The sequence below is a fragment of the Nicotiana sylvestris genome, chromosome 2 (assembly GCF_000393655.2).
Source record: "Nicotiana sylvestris chromosome 2, ASM39365v2, whole genome shotgun sequence".
NCBI classification, from domain to species: Eukaryota; Viridiplantae; Streptophyta; class Magnoliopsida; order Solanales; family Solanaceae; genus Nicotiana; species Nicotiana sylvestris.
Genome location: NC_091058.1, coordinates 45,564,332 through 45,583,338, shown reverse-complemented (window position 1 = coordinate 45,583,338; position 19,007 = coordinate 45,564,332). Strand labels below are relative to the sequence as shown.

The 19,007-nt window shown below is 39.2% G+C and overlaps 1 protein-coding gene across 3 annotated transcripts; it reads left to right on the top strand.

The window, feature by feature from the left end:
* Positions 1 to 8,939: 8,939 nt before the first annotated feature.
* LOC104247864 (dihydroorotase, mitochondrial) lies at positions 8,940 to 17,314 on the top strand. 3 transcript variants are annotated; one of them, XM_009803994.2, is made up of 9 exons: positions 9,270 to 9,449; positions 10,266 to 10,342; positions 11,762 to 11,907; positions 12,078 to 12,259; positions 13,296 to 13,432; positions 14,687 to 14,852; positions 14,966 to 15,082; positions 16,492 to 16,652; positions 16,911 to 17,314. In XM_009803994.2, exons 2-9 carry the CDS (start codon positions 10,271 to 10,273, stop codon positions 17,103 to 17,105), a joined length of 1,176 nt encoding a protein of 391 aa, XP_009802296.1. In that variant the 5' UTR covers positions 9,270 to 9,449; positions 10,266 to 10,270; the 3' UTR covers positions 17,106 to 17,314. The 3 variants fall into 3 exon arrangements, with proteins under 3 accessions (XP_009802297.1, XP_009802296.1, XP_009802298.1); XM_009803995.2 differs by lacking the exon at positions 10,266 to 10,342 and having other exon boundaries at positions 8,940 to 9,449; XM_009803996.2 differs by lacking the exons at positions 9,270 to 9,449; positions 10,266 to 10,342 and adding an exon at positions 11,003 to 11,077.
* Positions 17,315 to 19,007: the final 1,693 nt, after the last annotated feature.

The following is a 19,007-nucleotide window of genomic DNA, read 5'->3' as shown; positions in this document are numbered from 1 at the left end:
TTCCTTGGTACCTCTAAGTCACCCAAGCCGGTGACGTCTTCCAGGGCGATGGAGTCCATGCTGCCAAAAAAGCAACAAAGGGGATCGTCCGCTCCGTGAGCCCCCTCGTTGGGTCGCTCTTTCATCATTCAGGCCTCGTTGAGCATGGACTCGGTAAACGAGGGTGACCCGATAATATCAATCACACCGAATGCCTCTTTCAGGGCACTACCGGCATCATGGGAAGTCTCAGCACCGGCCTCCTCATCAACCTCCTTATCCTAAGGGAGATCGACCTCATGGGTCTCTTGTTCAACGGTCCCCTACTCTTCGAGGGGCGACGGGTCGCGAGCCATAAAAGGCTCTTCCTCCTCGGACTCATCCCTAAGCTGGTAGAGCAAGTCCGAATCTGGTGCTCGAGAGCTGGATATCTCCTTTGGCTTACGAGGCAGTCTTCTCTTTTTTGAGCTCGGGAAGCCCAAAGCCTTTCTTTTCCGCTTCCTCTCTCCTATTGCAGCTCCAAGCTGCCCCAAAGCATAGGAGTCAACGGGCAAGTCTTCGTCCCCGACCGGAGGCCTAAGCTCGACGGTCTTAGGCAAACCTGCAAAAAGAAAATAAAGGAAATAAGAACGCGATGCTAGAAGAAGCCCAATACGACTTGCTCGGGAAAAGAATCTTACCATGGGAATGGGCCTCCCAATGGCCTTTCGAGAGTTTGCGCCACGAGCACTCAGAGTAGGGCATCTATGACACAATACCCTCGACCCACTCCTTGTGCCGAGGAATAGGTTTGGAACTCGAGCAAGGGTTGCACCACAGCAAACACCGATAAGAAAAGGGAAGATAAAACGTAAAATCGACACTTAAAGGGAGTTATACTTGTGATACGTTCCACTTCTCGGGGAACAGCCTCCACTCAGCAGGTATCAGGTTGGCGGTCCTTACCCGGACAAAGCGTCCTTGCCAACCTCGATTCCGGTCCTCGTCAATGCTCAAAAATGGGGCTTTGTTTGCCCAACGCACAAACTTTATCAGTCCCCCCGGAAGATTCGGGGACTGTACAAGCAGAGTAGATGATCGATGGTGAACGTGCACGGATCAATTTTGTTCACAAAGAATCGGAGGAGGATCACGATCTTCCACAGTGATGGGCGAATTTGGCCGAAACATACATTATACCTCCCACAGAAGTCTAAGATGACCGGGTCTACCGGGCCCAATGTAAAGGAATAAGTGTAAACACTCAGATATCCCTCAAGATGAGTGGTAATGGCCTCTTCGGAGTCGGGGACCACTATGTCCTTGTCAGCCCAGTTGTAGTCTTTTCAGACAGTGGGGAGGTCCTCTTCGGTGATTGAGCAAATATATCTCGAGGCCTCCGCATGCCGACCCTGTACCAAAGAAGGTTTCTCAACCTTGAAGTCGTCGTTGACTGAACAACCCCCGGGAATGAACATCTTCAAGGGAGGTTCTGCACCGGTTCATCAGTAGCCATGCCAGCAGTAGATCTCTCGAGGTTAACCACATTGGAAATGGTCTCGTTAATTTTGGCAGTCAGTTGGGAAGTAGAGGCGCCCGTTTGGGGAACAGATTTGGAGGTTTTGGCCATTGATGTCTGAAAAGGCCAAAAAAGATGGAGAAAATATTGAAAATTGAAAGCTCAGATGTGTTGGCTTGGATAGGGAATGAGTAAAAGCTTGCAATTTACTGGGAATCTTGAGCAAAGAAGGTAAAATTACTAGAATATAAAGGAATGGGGTAATTAAATCCTGAAAGTACGAAGATAGAAGTTTGGACGTAAAGTAAAAAATGAACGAATGAGGGAATATTTATAGGGGCTCCGTGATGTTTCATGTCCAGGAACAACCAAACGGCAGCTGACACGCAGTTGAGGTCATAATAACATGATTGACGAGACATTTCGAGTTTTCTTATCATTTCTGTCACGACGTATTGAAGAAGGAATCGAGGGGCTCATGCCGTTTCTCATCAACTTACTCTCCGAGAAACGAGTGGACTATCTGTATATGGGTAAAACCAAGCTCATGGTACACCCCGACTTCGGATAAGATAAATCAAGCCAGAGATATGAAGGCGAGGGACTGGAATCAAGGCGAGGGTCTTATCGAGTCAGAGTCCAGGGGCGTGACACCCACCCTCGAGAATATCGAGGTCATGATCTGGAATCGGTCTAAATCCCAAAGGACCTCGGAGGACGTCGTCGGGCAACCAAACAAGACCAACAAAAGGTCGTGATATCTGCGACCGGTCGGATGTCACGGTTCAGATCTCGGCACACATCGATAGAGGACAAGTGATTAGTTAAACAGAAGATTTCCTACCTTCTATAGAATTGTACTTAAGGTAAAACTCCCCTACTATATAAAGGGAAGTCTGATCATTAATTAAACATATTGTAACACACATTCCAAGGCAATATAGTATTATTTTCTTTGTTCTTATTCTTGTTCATTAGTGCTTGTCTTTGTGAGCCCGGATTGGGGTGGATATCTCATTGAGGCTAGAATTATCTTTGAGTTTACTATGTCTTTATTTATTTAATCTAACGCAATTTATCATTTGTATCGAATTAATTCGCGTATCCTTAAAGTCACTTACAAATTCATTTGTTATCCGTTTCCGAGGGTAAACAGTCACAATTGAGATTATGAAAAATATGATGACCAAATATAATTTCACTATAAATTTTGAGGATCGAATATGCAGTTCACATAATAAATAAATATGACGAATAAAAATATCTATGCAATGATGAAAGGGGAAATCCCTCGGATAGAATAAATAAATAAACAACACCAGCAAATAAATAAAATAAAAGTTGCCTTTTAAAATATAAAAAAAATTGTTCGTAAACCATAGTTATTCTCACGAAGAAGAAAAAGAAAAATAAAAAAGTTCTTAATAAAATAAAAAAATTAATACACAACTAGGAGGAAAGACACAGAAATCCCACGTGCTTTGCCCTATTTAGTTAAAACAAATACACTCGTGAGAGAAAATTGTAAGTGGCAAGTGAAAGAAATACGTCGGAGAAGAAGGAAACCTGGGTGCATTGATGTGGCAGAGAGGTTGGGTTTCTTGGATTCGAGCCCTTAGTAGAAGCCTGTAGACTAATTTAGTTGGTGCAATTTTTTGAAAACTTGTTCATCTGCTGGACCATTAACATCCAAACAGATCATTAATCTTGTATGGACCTACATTGTTTTATTTACTACTCTTACTACTATTTAACTTATGTTTCTTGATTCTGTGTAGTTGGTTCTGAAGTGTTCCATGAAGAATGAAGAAAGCAGCTAAATGGATTGATTGGCTAATCTTTTTATATAATCTATTAACTTGCAAGGAAAATAACGGGAACTAAGCTAGCAATCTAAGAGAGAAGGAAAAGGAACTAAGTATTCTCATTCATAATCCTCAAATGGGCAAAGTGCAGTACATATAAAGTGACTGAAATGGAGACTAAAGTAAAAGAAATATAAGACTAACTGGACTTAAGTGAAAATACTTTTTAGGACTAAACTGCTAGTTCTCAAACTATATAACTGACTTAACTACTCCTTATTCTCGTACTACTACTCAAGCTCTATGTACTCCTCCCGCAGCTGTGCAATTGATGCAGTTCATATCAGTACTCCCACCTGAAAATCTTCCTTGTCCTCAAGGTTGTCCTCAAGGAAGGAAAGATGGAAACCTGACACGCAGAATACTAGCATCTTCCCAAGTCGCTTGATCTTCTGGAAGCTGATCCTATTGAATTAAAAGCTGAACTATTGCTTTATTCCCCTTCTGAACCATCCTTCTATCCAACACTTTAGCAGGGCAAGGATAGTAAGGGTCGGACAAGTCCAATACTGGAGGGTGAGGTACTTTCTGAGGAACCTCCTAACAGGGTTTAAGTAAGGATACATGGAAGGTGGGGTGCAACATCAACTGTGAAGGCAAGGACAGTTTGTAGGCAACATTGCCTACCTTCTGAAAGATCTGGTATGGGCCATAATGCTTGGAGGAGAGTTTGGTAAAGTGTCTGCTAGATAAAGTCATCTGCCTGTAGGGTTAAATCTTAAGATATATCCACTCTCCAACCTTAAACAATCAGATCTTTTCCTGTTGTCTTGGTCGACCATCCTCTGTTGAGACTTGGACAGATGGAACTTAAGTAGCTGCAACTTGAGCTCCCTTGTCGTCAAGCTTCTATCCACTTCTGGTACCCCTGAATCTCCTTGCATATAAGTCAAGTGTAAAGGTGGAGGCTGGCCAGAAAGAAGGCTTCAATGGTATGGTCTGAGTGGATGTGTGAAAGGTGGTGTTGTACCACCATTCTGCAAAGATCAAATAATGCCCCCAATCTGCAGGTGAGTCAGAGCAGTAGCATCTCAAATAAGTCTCCAAACACCTATTGATAACCTCAGTTTGACCATTGAATTATGGGTGGTCATCAGTAAAATTGTTTAAGGTCACTCCTTGGGTAGCAAACAGTTCCTGCCACAATTTGCTCGTGAAGATTGGGTCCATGTCACTCACAATATCTTCAGGCATTCCATGAAGCTTAAAGATATTTTCCATGAACAGTTTGGCAATGTCTATTGGAGAATAAAGATGTTTAATTGCTACAAAATGAGCATATTTTGTCAATTTATCTACCACTACCCAAATGACTTCTTTCCCATTGGACTTAGGCAACCCCTCGATAAAATCCATGCTAATGCTACTCCATGCCAGTGCTGGGATTTGTAGTAGCTGCAATAGGCCTGGAGATGCAAAGTGGTCATACTTGCTTTTTTGGCACACATCGCATTTTTTAACATAGTTCTCCATATCTTCCTTCATCCCTCTCCAGTAAAACAGAGCAGTAATCTTCCTGTAAGTGTGGTCGATTCCAGAATGACCACTAGTAACTGAGTCATGCCACAATTGAAGTATCTCCTTCCTAAGCATTGCATTAGACCCAATCGCTAGTCTTCCATTCTTTCGCAATTGCTGATTAATGAGAGAATACCCCTTCACTTCTTGTTTAAGATTACTTAATCGATACATTAACTCTTGTAACTCAGGATTTGTACTCCAGCTATTCATGATGGCCTGTAGTAGGTCAATTCTCACGGTAAATAGTGAGAGAGCAGCAATTGTCACTGCAGGAATCCTGGATAGAGCATCTGCAGCTTTATTCTCCTTACCCTTCTTATATTCAATGTCAAAGTCATACTGCATGAGTTTAGTCACCCACTTCAATTGTGCTCCTGTGTGCAACTTTTGCTCAAGTAGGAATTTTAAGGCCTTTTGGTCAGTTTTAACAATGAAATGTCTACCTATTAAATACTGACCCCATCTTGTGACAGCCATTACTAATGCTAGCAACTCTTTGTCATACACAGACATAGCTTGGTGTTGTTTAGATAACCCTTTACTTAGATATGCAATAGGTTGGCCCTTCTGCATAATCACAGCTCCAATTCCCACATCAGACGCATCAGTTTCGACTGTAAATACCAAGCTGAAATTGGCAGAGCTAACACTGGTGCAGTAGTTAGAGCATTTTTCAATGATTGAAATGCTGCACTTGACGTCTCAGTCCACTTGAAACAATCTCTCTTCAACAAATCAATTAGGGGCTTGCTAATCTGCCCATAGCCCCTAATGAATCTCTTGTAATATCCAGCCAACCCCAAAAAGCCTCTTAATTGCTTGACAGTAGAAGGGGTTGGCCACTCTTGTTCTGCCTGGATTTTCTTAGGGTCAGTAGAGACCCCCTTGGCAGAGATATAATGTCCCAGATACTCCACACTTGTTGTAGCAAAATGACATTTAGATTTCCTAGCAAAGAGATGGTGCTGCATCAACAATCTGAAGGTCTCCTTTAAGTGAACCACATGATCCTGCATAGTCTTACTAAAAATCAGTTTATCATCAAAGACCACTAAGATAAACTTCCTCAAGTGTTCTTGAAAAATGTGGTTCATCGGCCCTTGAAAATTAGAGGGAGCGTTGGTTAAGCCGAATGGCATCACCAAATACTCGTAATGACCGGAATGGGTCCTAAAAGCTGTCTTGTGAATGTCTGAGGGTGCCATCCTAATTTGGTGATAGCCCGATCGAAGATCAATCTTTAAATACACTTGTGAACCCCTCAATTCATCCAACAACTCCTCAATGATAGGTATATGGTACCTGTCTTTAATTGTAATCTGGTTTAAAGCTCTGTAATCCACGCATAATTTCCAACTGCCATCCTTCTTCCCTACCAATACAACTGGAGACGCAAATGGACTACTACTGTGTTGTATTAAGCCCTGGAATTGTAATTCCTGCACCACTCTTTCAATAACATCTTTTTGCACGGGAGAATAGTTATAGGGCCTTGTATTTACTGGATTGGACCCTTCTTTGAGTGGAATGTGATGATCAAAAGGTTCCCTGAAAGGGGGCAACCCCTTTGGTTCACTGAAAACTCTCTTAAACTCCCGCAACACCTGCTGAATCTCAACAGGTTCAGCGCTTGGAAGCTACTCATGTTCCTCCTTGTGCTTCTCTGGTGCATTCCTTGTAACCTTAATCATAATAGTTGGGCCCCTTCCTTTTGTATTTTCTGCAAGCATCTGACTCCACCATCTGTAGTTTGGGCCTAATTCTTTGCAAGAGTAACATCTTCCCTTCATATTCAAATTGCATAGTCAACTTCTTAAAATTGAACAAAATGTCGCCCAAGTCACTTAACCACTAGACCCCCAACACTACATCACAAGTTCCCAAAGGAAGCAACAGAAAGTCTACTCTAAACATAGATCCTTGCAACAACCACTCATTTCCCTTGCACACTCCTGAGATTGGCACTGTGTTTCCATCAGCTAAATTAGCATCAAGTAATTCACATAATCCACCTTCCAGCCCATTTTAGTCACCAAATCTTTGTCAATGAAGTTATGAGTTGATCCCGTATCGATAAGGATATTGAGTGGCCTCTGTTGACAGTAGCTAGAGAGTCTTAATGTCTTGTAACCTATGGTGCCATGAAGAGCATAAATTGAGATCTCACACGTCTCTGCAATCTCTTCCCTGTTAAACAGCTCTTCCTTAATTTCCACCACTGTCTCCACTTCCTCTAACTCCAGCAAGTACAACTGAGCCCTGGCTTTACACATATGGCCATGCTCAAACTTTTCATCACAGACATAACACAATCTCTTGGCTCTCTTCTCACTCAATTCTGCAGGGGTGAGTCTCCTCCTCTTAGTCCTATCAAGGACTGTATTCTGTACATATTTTGGTAAATGGTTAACATGTGTTGTTACAGGTTTGGCATAGGTGGGTTGTTGTGATGCAACATGGGTTCTATTGAAGATATTAGATGACTGTAGAATGGAGGTTTTCAAAGCTTTGGATTGTTTAATAAAGATTGACTTCTGTAACCAAGCCAAATGATAGGCTTGAGGTAAGGAATAAGGTTTGAGAATCCTGACAACATCCCCTAATTCAGGTTTCAGCCCCTCTAAAAAGATGCTGATAGCATAACCGGGCTCCAGATTTAGCCTATTCATAACTCTATCAAATAACTCCTGAAACTCAACCACTCCTCCAATTTGCTTCACTTTAACTAACTCACTCATAGGGTCATCAAATTCTGCCCCAAACCTATCTGACAGTGCCCAAATATACTCCTTCTAGCTTGGGGAAGGCAGTTGCAACTGTGACCTGCTTCTCATGTATGCTCTATGCCACTGCAGAACCAAATCATCTAGGTGCATAGAAGTCACTTTCACCTTCTCATATTGAGGGATCTCATCCATTGCAAAGAACTGTTCTATTTGGTACCACCAATCTTGGAACCCCTTTCCATTGAACCTAGGGAACCCAATTCTATGTTGTCTTAGAATGGAACGTGGTTACTGGTTATGAGTTGTGGTGGTATATTGGTATGGTAGGTAAATAGGTGACACAGGAGGTATAGGTCCTAGATTTGGGGGTATGGAATTCTGAAATATAGGTGTGTAACGGGGGTGGGTAAAGGAGCAGGGAATAGAACAGGAAATTTGGCCATTAGCTCCTGTCATTTGAGAGTGATATTGAGGAATGAGTGTTAAGCTCATCTGGCTGTGGTGTGTTATAGGAGTGGGTAAACCATGGTATGGGGCAAGTTGGTTGTGAGCTGCAGTAGCAACATGAGAGATAGTAGCTGGAATGGTTGAAGTTGAGAAACTGAAATTTTGGCTGGAATTTGGGTTACGAGCAGTTGGGTATGTGGGTTAGAGGTAGAAGGCAGAATTTGGGACTGGGTGGCAGGAATTTGAGAAGTATTAGGAATTTGAGTAATTGGGGAGTTAAAATTTTGGCCATTAGTTGGGTTTTGAACACCAAGTAACTGAACTCCCATGGATCTGTGCACAATAGGATTTGGACTTAATGGGGGAAATGAGATGGGATCATTGAGACCTATCAGGTCTTGTGGTCCGTCGGTGGGAGAATATAAATCAGCTCGATTTACCCCCGAGCTGGCTTCTTTGCCCTTACCGGAGTTTTGACTCGCCATGATAGTCTCTTTCAGTTCACAAAATGCTTGCTCATTCGCCGATTTCAACTGATTTTGTCGAAGGTTCACGTTAGCAACCTCAATATCTACTCGATCTAGTCGATTAAGCACTTCCTTGATTTCGCCGGACATGGCGAGCTCCCACAGTATAAGAAAATGCTCTGATACCACTGATATAATCTATTAACTTGCAAGGAAAATAACGGGAACTAAGCTAGCAATCTAAGAGAGAAGGAAAAGGAACTAAGTATTCTCATTCATAATCCTCAAATGGGCAAAGTGCTGTACATATAACGTGACTGAGATGGAGACTAAAGTAAAAGAAATATAAGACTAAGCGGGCTAAAGTGAAAATACTTTTAGGGACTAAACTGGTAGTTCTCAAACTATATAACTGACTTAACTATTCCTTATTCTCGTACTACTATTCAAGCTCTATGTACTCCTCCCGCAGCTGTGCAATTGATGCAGTTCATATCATCTTTGATGTTTTTCTTCTGGAACCAATATTCCAGTCCCTTTCTGTGTAAATTTAGGCCTTACTATTAGTCATAACATGTTAAGGATTTTAAATGTCATTTCAACTTTTTGCAATTGACAGGATAGATTTGTGAAGCACTCAAGAATCAAGTCAGAGAATCGCTTCTTGGTGTTTCTGTCGGCTCTCACCCGAGAGACCCGGGTTCAAGTCCGGGCAACGGAATTTAATTTTTCTAAACGATCTTTCCATTTTTTTTTAATTTTGATTGTCACACCAGAATACGCTCAATCCCTTAATTCGAAAGCCCAAAATTCTTTGTTCTTTGCGTCTTTTCCCCGAGAAGTAGCCGAGGGTGAAGCTTCATTCTTCTCAAAATCTCCTGCCTATTTCATATTGCGGTGAAACCATAGATTCTATATCCAAAGAGGCAAATAAGCAGACGTATAGGTATTCTTTTGCATCTCTTTTGTTGCTTCTTTTTTCTTTGTGCTTGCTGGCTATTAAGTAGACGTATGTGGATTTAGGGTTTTTTAAGTTTGCTTCTCATGATTTCTTGAAGTGATAAATTAGCATATCTTGCTTCGTAGGGGTAGCTTCGATTTCGATAATTCATTTATTTTCTTATTCTCATTGAGAGGAGATAGTAAAGTTCTAGCTTTGAAGTCGCATTTTCCAGAGTCAAATTTCTTTCACACCATTTGGCAAATTGCGGGCTGCGGCTATATAAAGTTAGGTGATTTACTAGGTATAATTCATCTTGATTTTGGTCTATACTTCCTCTGACAACATTGATGTGGTTACGTGAAACTTGATTTAATTATCTAAAGATTGCGTGTTGAGTTGAGACGAGTCGTCCCCACTCTGCTTTTTGCATATATTGCTTCTGGGTTTAATAAGTCCAAGGAATCACCAGTTTGCTAGATCTCCTTTTTTTTTTTTTTTGGCAGCTTCGCTTTCAGTTTGCCTGCCATGTGTTTGTCAAATTGCCTTCTGAAAGTTCATCTTAGCATGTCACAGTGCCAAGCTGAATCAAGATTGTCAATTGTCATATAAGCTGTAAAACTGAACCTCCCATAAGCGCACATTTGAATGCATTGTTAAAAATTAACCCAAATGTATCATTTGGAATGATTAGTCGTTACATGTGCTCACATAAGCAATGTTTAAAATTCCTTGCATAGAAAACTAACTTCTATTAATTATAGTATGGATATCCTTTGCCCCTAAATTTTCTCTATTCTTTTTTTCCCCGTAATGTAACAGCAAAAATGCTGGCTTCTAAGGGAGCAGTTGTCTCAGATTCTAGAGTGATGATGAGGACCTTATTCTCCCCCTGCAATGTATGTCATAACACTCTTAGAAAGGGAGTTCGTAGCTTCATATGCTTCTTGCTTCATTTTTGTTTTTATGTTTAGAAGCTCAGATTTCCTCTTTGATGATGAATCTTCTTGATACTTCATATGAACTCTCCTCATATCTAGTATTTGCCTTATTAACTTGACTCAAGAATTCTGTAAGAGTAGCACCTTTTATGTTGTTTCATCTTCAATAAAGAAGCCAGATTATAGGTGTGAACTATCAGGATATATAAGAAGCTACCATCTTTTTACATGTTAAGCTATTAAATGCTGAGGACCACGTAACCAAGTTTTTCGGCATGCCTCAATATGGAGCTGTAATTTACCTTTTCTCATATGGATAAGACCCGAGTTGCATTTCAGAAAAGTGATCCCACTTCAAAAGATGCATCTGAAGAGGGAAAGTATTAGTAAATGAACAGGCCACAACTTTGATTAACTAGTGGAAAAAGTAAATCAAGGTGCTGCTGAAAAAATTGTTCGAAGACAAAATCCTATAATGAGTCTTGCCTGTAAAAGTTGTGATGTATACAATGTGTCTGCCAATTCAAGAGGGAAGATCATATTTGTTTTCCCTCTGTGAAAGCTATTGCTTCCTTGAAGTAGAAAGATGAAGTGCTGCCGACTGCTCTTTCTGTTCGTACTTTGTCAAAAGTTTGGTGGAATTTTCATTTACAACAGTTCTCTTTGTGGAAAACCTCTGACTCTCTGGTTTAGGTATCCTTTATCTCTTGAAGTTGATAAATTTTTGCATAAAATAGAAAATGGTTATTTTTGAATTGTATTGGTTGGAATAGTTTACAAAAGTAATGTCTTCTCCACTTACCATTAACTACTTAAGAGTGGGTTGATTTTGAATATAAGGGGGATGTGTTTTGATATTACTATCCAATAACTGCAAGCCAATTCAAGCATTTGGATGCATTTTCCCCTATACCTCCTCTCCCACCCACCCTCCCTTTTTCCTGAATGTCTTTTAGGATGTAATGTGTGCAATAATTTTTGCTTAAACCATAGCGAATTTCATCCTTTATTCTGTATATGTAGTTCTGAAGGACTTTATCACTTCTAAGTAGATGTTGCTTTTAATTATCACTTTTTAAAATTTTACAAGATATTTGACACATTAGTGCAAGAGTGTATATTATGGAAAACAATTTTGGTCCCTACTTCAAATGCTCCCCTTGCTCTGATGTACCAAATGTGTTAGATACAAGATACATAACCTTCCCTTGGCTCAGAGTAGTGTAATAGAGTTTATGAACCAATCAGCTCTATATCTTTGAGTTTATGGAAAATAATATCTTTGATTTTCTCGCTTTTGGGGTACTCTATTAAGATATTCTATATTTAGCTTAAAAAATCACACCTCTTTAATCAAATCAAATTATTGTTATCCAGATTTCACATATATCAGTTATTAGCTTTGGACGGAAAAGCTCGTCAAAAGCCTTTAGTGCAAAAATGGAGCTCTCAATCACACGACCTGATGATTGGCATCTTCATCTTCGTGATGGTGACGTTCTTAAGACAGTTGTCTCGCACAGGTTTTTAGTTAAATTCTTAAGCTGATGGTGTGGGACTCTAATCAATATTGATTAGCCGATTATGATAGTTTATAGTTTATAGTTTATGTTCAGTTCCTTCTTCTACAACTTTGTTTAGTTCGGTTTCTTATCTTGATTTTGACTTGTTCATGCTGCATTCTTTGATAAAGTGCACATCACTTTGGGAGGGCTATAGTTATGCCAAATTTGAAGCCTCCTATCACGACCACCGCCGCTGCTGTAGCATACCGGGAAGCGATATTGAAATCTTTGCCTGCCAATAGTGATTTCAGTCCTCTTATGACACTTTATTTAACAGATACAACCAGTCCTCTTGAAATCAAACTAGCAAGTAAGTCCAATATATTTTTTATATGGAAATATCTTTTATTTAAAATCACATAAAATTAGATTAGATGTTATTCTTTTTTTTTCTTTTTTCTTTTTTGTGATAAGGTAGGGTAAACATTAGATGTTATTCTTCTGTGCTATAGCTCAGTTAGTGCATATATGACATTCTTCTATCATAGTGCAGGCACTTATCTTAGGAAACAAAAAAATAAGTTTCAGTGAATGATAATAGTCGTATATACGTGTCAATAAGATCATGACAGAAAAGGCACCACTAGAAAGCCTATTTGGTGAAACTTTAAGTAGTGCTGAAATAAGAGACATTGTAATTCTTCATTAATTCATTCTAAAGCTGGCGTTTTAGTTTTGCTATTGTGACAATTTATATCGACGGTTAATAAAAAACTATTATTCCCTGCAGCCTTGCTTCTAGCATCCTACTTTGGTGGTTTTGTATAGCTTTTCAGGTGGTAATAGAAATGGTACTAGGGGGTCAGGGAAATGTAGTTCCAAATTTGAACATATGACCTTAAAGTTCTTTTCAAATTTAGTCAGAAACCAATTTCTCCCTGTTGCTTTGCTTCTAACGTCCTACTTGGGTGGTTTGGCTTTCTAGATGTTTGTAAAATGGGCACCTAGGGTTCAGGGAAGTGTAATTCATAATTTATTCTTAAGACATTAAAGTTCAAGGCTAGATTCTCGGCTACGTGCCATCCTTTTTTTTTTTTGGGGGTCTTCTTGTTATGTCTACTTTCGTATCAGATCACAATCCTTGAAATTCTGAAGTCAGTGTTGTGTGGCTCTTGTCCTACAAAGTCCGGTTTCACTTACTTCCATGGGAATTTAAACATGTTAAATTTTGTAGCATTTAAGTTAAACTGATTGTGCACAGTCAGCCGAGTGCAGTTTTATTTCATAGTGAATGGTCCATGTTCATATTTTTCTTTCCATGAAAGCATTTATGTATTATCCTTTTTCTTTTTGTTGTTTTATCTAGTATTTTGTCCACTTTTTCTAATAAGATGAGAGTAAAACAGGAGAGAGCCAGGTCGTATTTGGGGTGAAGTTATATCCTGCTGGTGCCACGACAAATTCACAAGATGGAGTGACTGATCTCTTCGGGAAGTGTTTACCAGTTCTACAGGAAATGGTTGAGCATAATATGCCTCTGCTGGTAACTTGATGCTAAACTTGGTACTAAGTGATTCTTGTTCCACTAGAACGTTGCATAAGCTCTAATGTACATGCTAACCTTACCACCAAAAGGATATTGCTATTTACATTGTATAAAGCTGCACATTAAAACTTGTCTCTTTATGTCCGTGCTAGGTCTAGGTTTTAGCGGTTGGCTGATGCATCTTTTGAATGCATCTTTTGAAGGTTAATCTTCTTCTTGATAGCTTATGTTCTTGAGAGGTTATGTTGGGGAAAACGCAAAGAAGATTCAGTAACCTCTCAATAAGAGCACTTTGCCTTTTGACAAAAAAATGATAAAACTATGGTACTCTCACGAATAGAAGGACCCTCAGTTGTGATATGTTCACATTATTAAACACAATTGGAACAAAAAGATAATATATATTTTAAGAGAAGAAAATTGCACTCAGTGAAAGAATCTGTCGAAGTAATGAATGGAGCTGCATACAAGATAACATTGCACCAATCATGTTCTCGCCCTTTACTGCACAACTCCGCAGTAAACTCTCTGACATGGACAAATTTGGCCATGTGAAGTAAACTTTTCACAGTGGCATGGTTTTGTCTTAGCTTTGGTCAGTTAAAACTTTTTTTCAAACAGATCATTGGTCAGTTAAAACTTAAAAGGAAGTAACTCATCATTGGTTGCTTCTATACGAAGTTTCTGAACTAATCTTTGTGGTCAAACTATCTTAAAGTGTTGATTACTTTTCACCCTATTAGAGACATTATTACAGATTAATTATCATCATAATTCTTATGGTAATACTGGTTCATCATTGAGTTTTACAATGACAGCTGTTATTGTCATCCATTTAGTTGGGACTACTAGCATTTCATAACAGAGCAGAGCACTTATTTTTTTCAATTTTTTTCTGCTTTGCTTATGGATACTGGAGACTGCTAGAATTGATCTCATCAAGTCTATTACTATCAACATATTCTAGTGCTCTGGGTTTTCAGGATTATTGTTGCTTCTCATTTCAAACAGAAATGCTGTTGTCAGTTCCTTGAACCTTCTCTTATTATTTCTTTCCTATGCTAGTCGCTTTTCTAGTTTCTTTTTATCTTTTGGTTCTCTATAAAATAAATTCAGCATTTACCTGTAGTAACTCAACCTTAATCGTGTCTTTTTCTTCTCCCAAATATTCTGCCAAAGCTTGTGGTTTTTGTCATTTTCCTTGAAATAACTTCATTTCATAGGATTTTTATGTATTGCAGTTGACTGCAGGTTCATGGAGAGGTTACAAATCCTGAGGTTGACATTTTTGATCGAGAAAAAGTATTCATTGAAATGGTTCTAAGCCCTTTGGTTCAGAAATTTCCACGATTGAAGGTCGTGATGGAGCATGTTACCACCATGGATGCTGTAAAGTTTGTTGAATCTTGCACTGAAGGTGATCTTTTCTACTTGATCCACCTCTTACTTCTCTCTTCTTGTCAGTGGAAAGAACTTTATTGACCCTCCTTTTTCAAATGCTAATTTAGCCTTGCTATCGTTCTTTTAAAGGAAATGTTGCAGCGACTGTCACCCCACAGCATCTTGTTTTGAACAGGAATTCTCTCTTCCAAGGGGGCTTGCAACCGCATAATTACTGCCTTCCAGTGCTCAAAAGAGAGATCCACAGTAATATCCTTTATCCTTTCATATTGATGCTCAGATTCTTTCTTGTATATTTGGTGCTTGTCTTTCGGTTTCAAGAACAATCATGAAGTAACATTTCTTTTAAATTTTGAAAAACCAGCTAGGATTCTTTTTAACCACCTTAGTGACTACAATGTGATGTAGACCTTGTTTGGTTCAACGAAGGGGATGAGGACTTGTTCATTTTCTTCTCCTGCTTAAAGGACTTACCATTAACCTCCACTTGTTTGGTTCGACTCCAACTGAGGTGGAAGAGGTTGATTTCCTAATTCCCCAAGTTTTGACGGTTTTGAAAAGTTGAGGAGTTGCATATCCTACACGTTTTCTTTTCCTCAAGCAAGGTTAATTTTTTCCTCATCCTTTACTTTCCTTCCTGTGAGTCCTTTTTCACTCCGTCCAACCATAATTTATGAGAACATAGGTTTTGAGAAGGTAAGGTAATATATGAGAATATAGCTTTTTTTGGAGGCAAGGTAAATGTATGAGAATATAACTAATATTAGTATTTCCTCCAAGGTTATTTTTGAGCTTGTTTCTCTGCCATGTTTTACTTGAGCACATTGTTGGATTGTAAAGATGTAGTTCACCAGACACACCTTCTTAGTTAAAAGCTTGAAAAGATCTAGAGTGCAACTTATATCACTTGACCTCACCTCATGTCCAAATATCGGCTACACTACACGAATCCTCTGTGGCCATTCGGCTCCACTCCTGGTTACTATTTTTCCAGTAATGAGTAATTGTCTTTTGAGGAAAATTAGGGATTCTTTTAAACTAGAGGTTCTCTAGATCTCTTTTTTTCCTGCACGAACATACATGTGTCTGACCAGAATAAAAGGAGGGACATAGATACCAACTGATGTGGTATGCTTCTTTAGCTACACCTGGCTATGGTGTGGAACCCTTGCTTATACTTCAAAAAAAATATTGTCTAAATGCCTACTATCGTGTTAGAATATGGCATTTTGATTTTGCTTTATGGATTATCTGAGATATACTGTCACCATAACAAAGAAGAATTGGATTAACGCCATCTACCTTGAAAATTTGAAAGTTAGGTAGAAGCTGTATTTGCCTGTTATTGACCCTTTTCTGGGTACAATAATTTGCTAAAGTTTCCTCGTCTAACCTTTTCTTTTTTGTGGCTCTTTGTAAGAGTTATGAAAGTTTTAGTCTTGTTGATGCTAATATATGTGTCACGAATCACTATATGATCAGGCTCTCTCTAATTTGTAAATTCTATCCATTGCTTTTCGAAATAAAAAAAGTGAACAAGTGCTTGAAACAAAATTCTAATCGTATATACTCACATGGTTACAAGATCTATTGCATTGGTCTTTCCCATATTCTGCTACTTTTCTCTTTTCTCTTGTTCACTTTGAACTATACAGGGCAGGCTCTTGTGTCAGCTGTAACAAGTGGAAGTAAAAGATTTTTTCTTGGGACTGACAGCGCTCCTCATGATAGACGAAAGAAAGAATGTTCTTGCGGGTGTGCTGGTATTTACAATGCTCCTGTAGCCTTATCAGCATATGCGAAGGTGTTTGAACAGGTAAATGCAATGGATCTTTGTAGTGTTTCTTGCGAATGTTACTTTTGTACTCTTTTGTACCCTGTTCATTTGTCGTAAAAATTAACTTCTTTACTCGAGACAGTAATTATCTTGCATCACGAGAATAAAATTTATCATATTGTTGCGTGTTGAATTCTTTCCATGTTAATATAATGTTTCTAACTAGTTCTGATGGATTCTTTAATTAGTAGCTACCGCTATATGTCAATGACATAAATTTGGTTGTTTGCATTTTAGGCAAATGCACTTGACAAGCTCGAAGCATTTACTAGCTTCAACGGACCAGATTTCTATGGGCTTCCCAGGAACAACTCAAAGATTAAGTTGAGCAAGACGCCATGGAAGGTGCCCGAATCCTTTTCCTATGCATCGGGAGATATCGTTCCCATGTTTGCTGGTGAAATGCTCGACTGGTTGCCCTCTCCTCTCTGAGAAAGAAAAAGAGATTCCCATTTTCATCTGACATTCTTGTTGTACTGTAATATTGTGATTTAATAAAACATATGGACTATAGAGGTATTCATCTTTGCTTTCCTGTTGATTAGGCATTATCGGAAATTCAGAATGATAAAGGTGATTTCGATAATACCCTTTCAGCCTAAAATTATCGAGATAATAATAAAGCAAACGGATGCACCAAAGAGCTTCTCTATTCTAAGTTTCTTAAATTGTTCGTTTGATTTTGAAAGTTTACTGATTATGCATTTTCTATCCTCCAAATGTCACTTGAGATGGTTTGGTCATGTCCTACATCGACTCTCAGATGTATTGGTATGTAGGTGTAAAAGCATAGTGAGAGTAACGTGTTCAAACGGGGTGGTAGATTGAAGATCACATGGAAGGAAGTTATCTTGAATGACTTATAACCTTTTAAAATCCATAGACCTAACAAAAACTACGCAAAAAGGAAGAAAAGAATCTCTATAAGATACCAGTAAGTTGACATAAGTTTAATCAACAACAACAACATACCCAGTAAAATCCCACTAGTAGGGGCTGGGGAGGATAGGATGTACGCAGACCTTACCCCTACTCCGGAAGGGTAGAGAGGCTGTTTCCGGGAGACCCTCAGCTCAACAGGAGAAATAATAATTTCAAAAAGACACGAAAGGAGAGATAGGTAACAACAAAAAAAGCAAGAGAAATGATAATAATATCTTAAAATAGACCAAATAGGTGAAAGGGAGTGCAATAATAAAATCATATGCAAAATAACAAAATAGTGTAAACATAACATATACCGCTAGCAGACCTAGGCATAACTCTATCAGACTACCCTGTACAAAGAGGGAAAAACTATGAACTACCCCTAGCCTACAACCCTAATGCTCGACCTCCACGCTTTCCTATCAAGAGCCATGTCCTCGGAAATCTCGAGTCGCGCCATGTCTTGCCTGATCACCTCTCCCCAATTCTTCTTAGGACGCCTTCTACCTCTTCTCGTACCTGCCAAAGCCAACCGCTCGCGCCTCCTAACCGGGGAATCTATGGTTCTCCTCCGCACGTGTTCAAACCACCTAAGCCTCGCTTCCCGCATCTTGTCGTCCACAGGAGCAACGCCCACCTTCTCCCTAATAACTTCATTCCTTATCTTATCCAGTTTAGTATGTCCGCACATCCATCTCAACATCCTCATCTCGGCTACATTCATCTTCTGGATATGTGAGTTCTTAACTAGCCAACACTCAACCCCATATAACATAGCCGGCCTAACCACCGCTCTGTAGAACTTACCTTTGAGTTTCAATGGTACCCTCTTGTCACACAGGACTCCAGATGCTAACCGCCATTTCATCCACCCCACTCCAATGCAGTGCGTGACATTGACATAAGTTTAATCATGTTAGCAATTTAGTCTCTCGTAGCGTACTTCTACACCTTTTTATTTTTGTTTTATATAATATTAAATAAAGATTCATATTGCTAATCTCAACTAGTACTAGTTGTTGCAAGTGATCAACACATGACTTTGACTAAGTACTTTTTCATTTGCATACCAAATTACGAAGAAAATTTTCTTTAGGAAAACGATTAAAACGGGCGAGAATTATTCCCAGTAAGATGGCATTGGTTTATAATTTAGAGTATAGCCCGTTTGACCAAGCTGTTAAAAATCAGCTTATTTTGAGAATTGTTTTCTTTCAAAAGTATTTTTCTCAAAACTACTTTTGGTGAGAAGCAGTTTGTGTTTGGCTAATTAGTTTGAAAAGTACTTCTGAGCAGCAATTAGTGTTTGCCCAAGCTTTAGAAAAACTGCTTCTAAGTGTATTTTTCTCAAAAGTACTTCTCAAAAAAGTGCTTTTGGAGACAAGCTACTTTTTTCTGCTTCTCCAA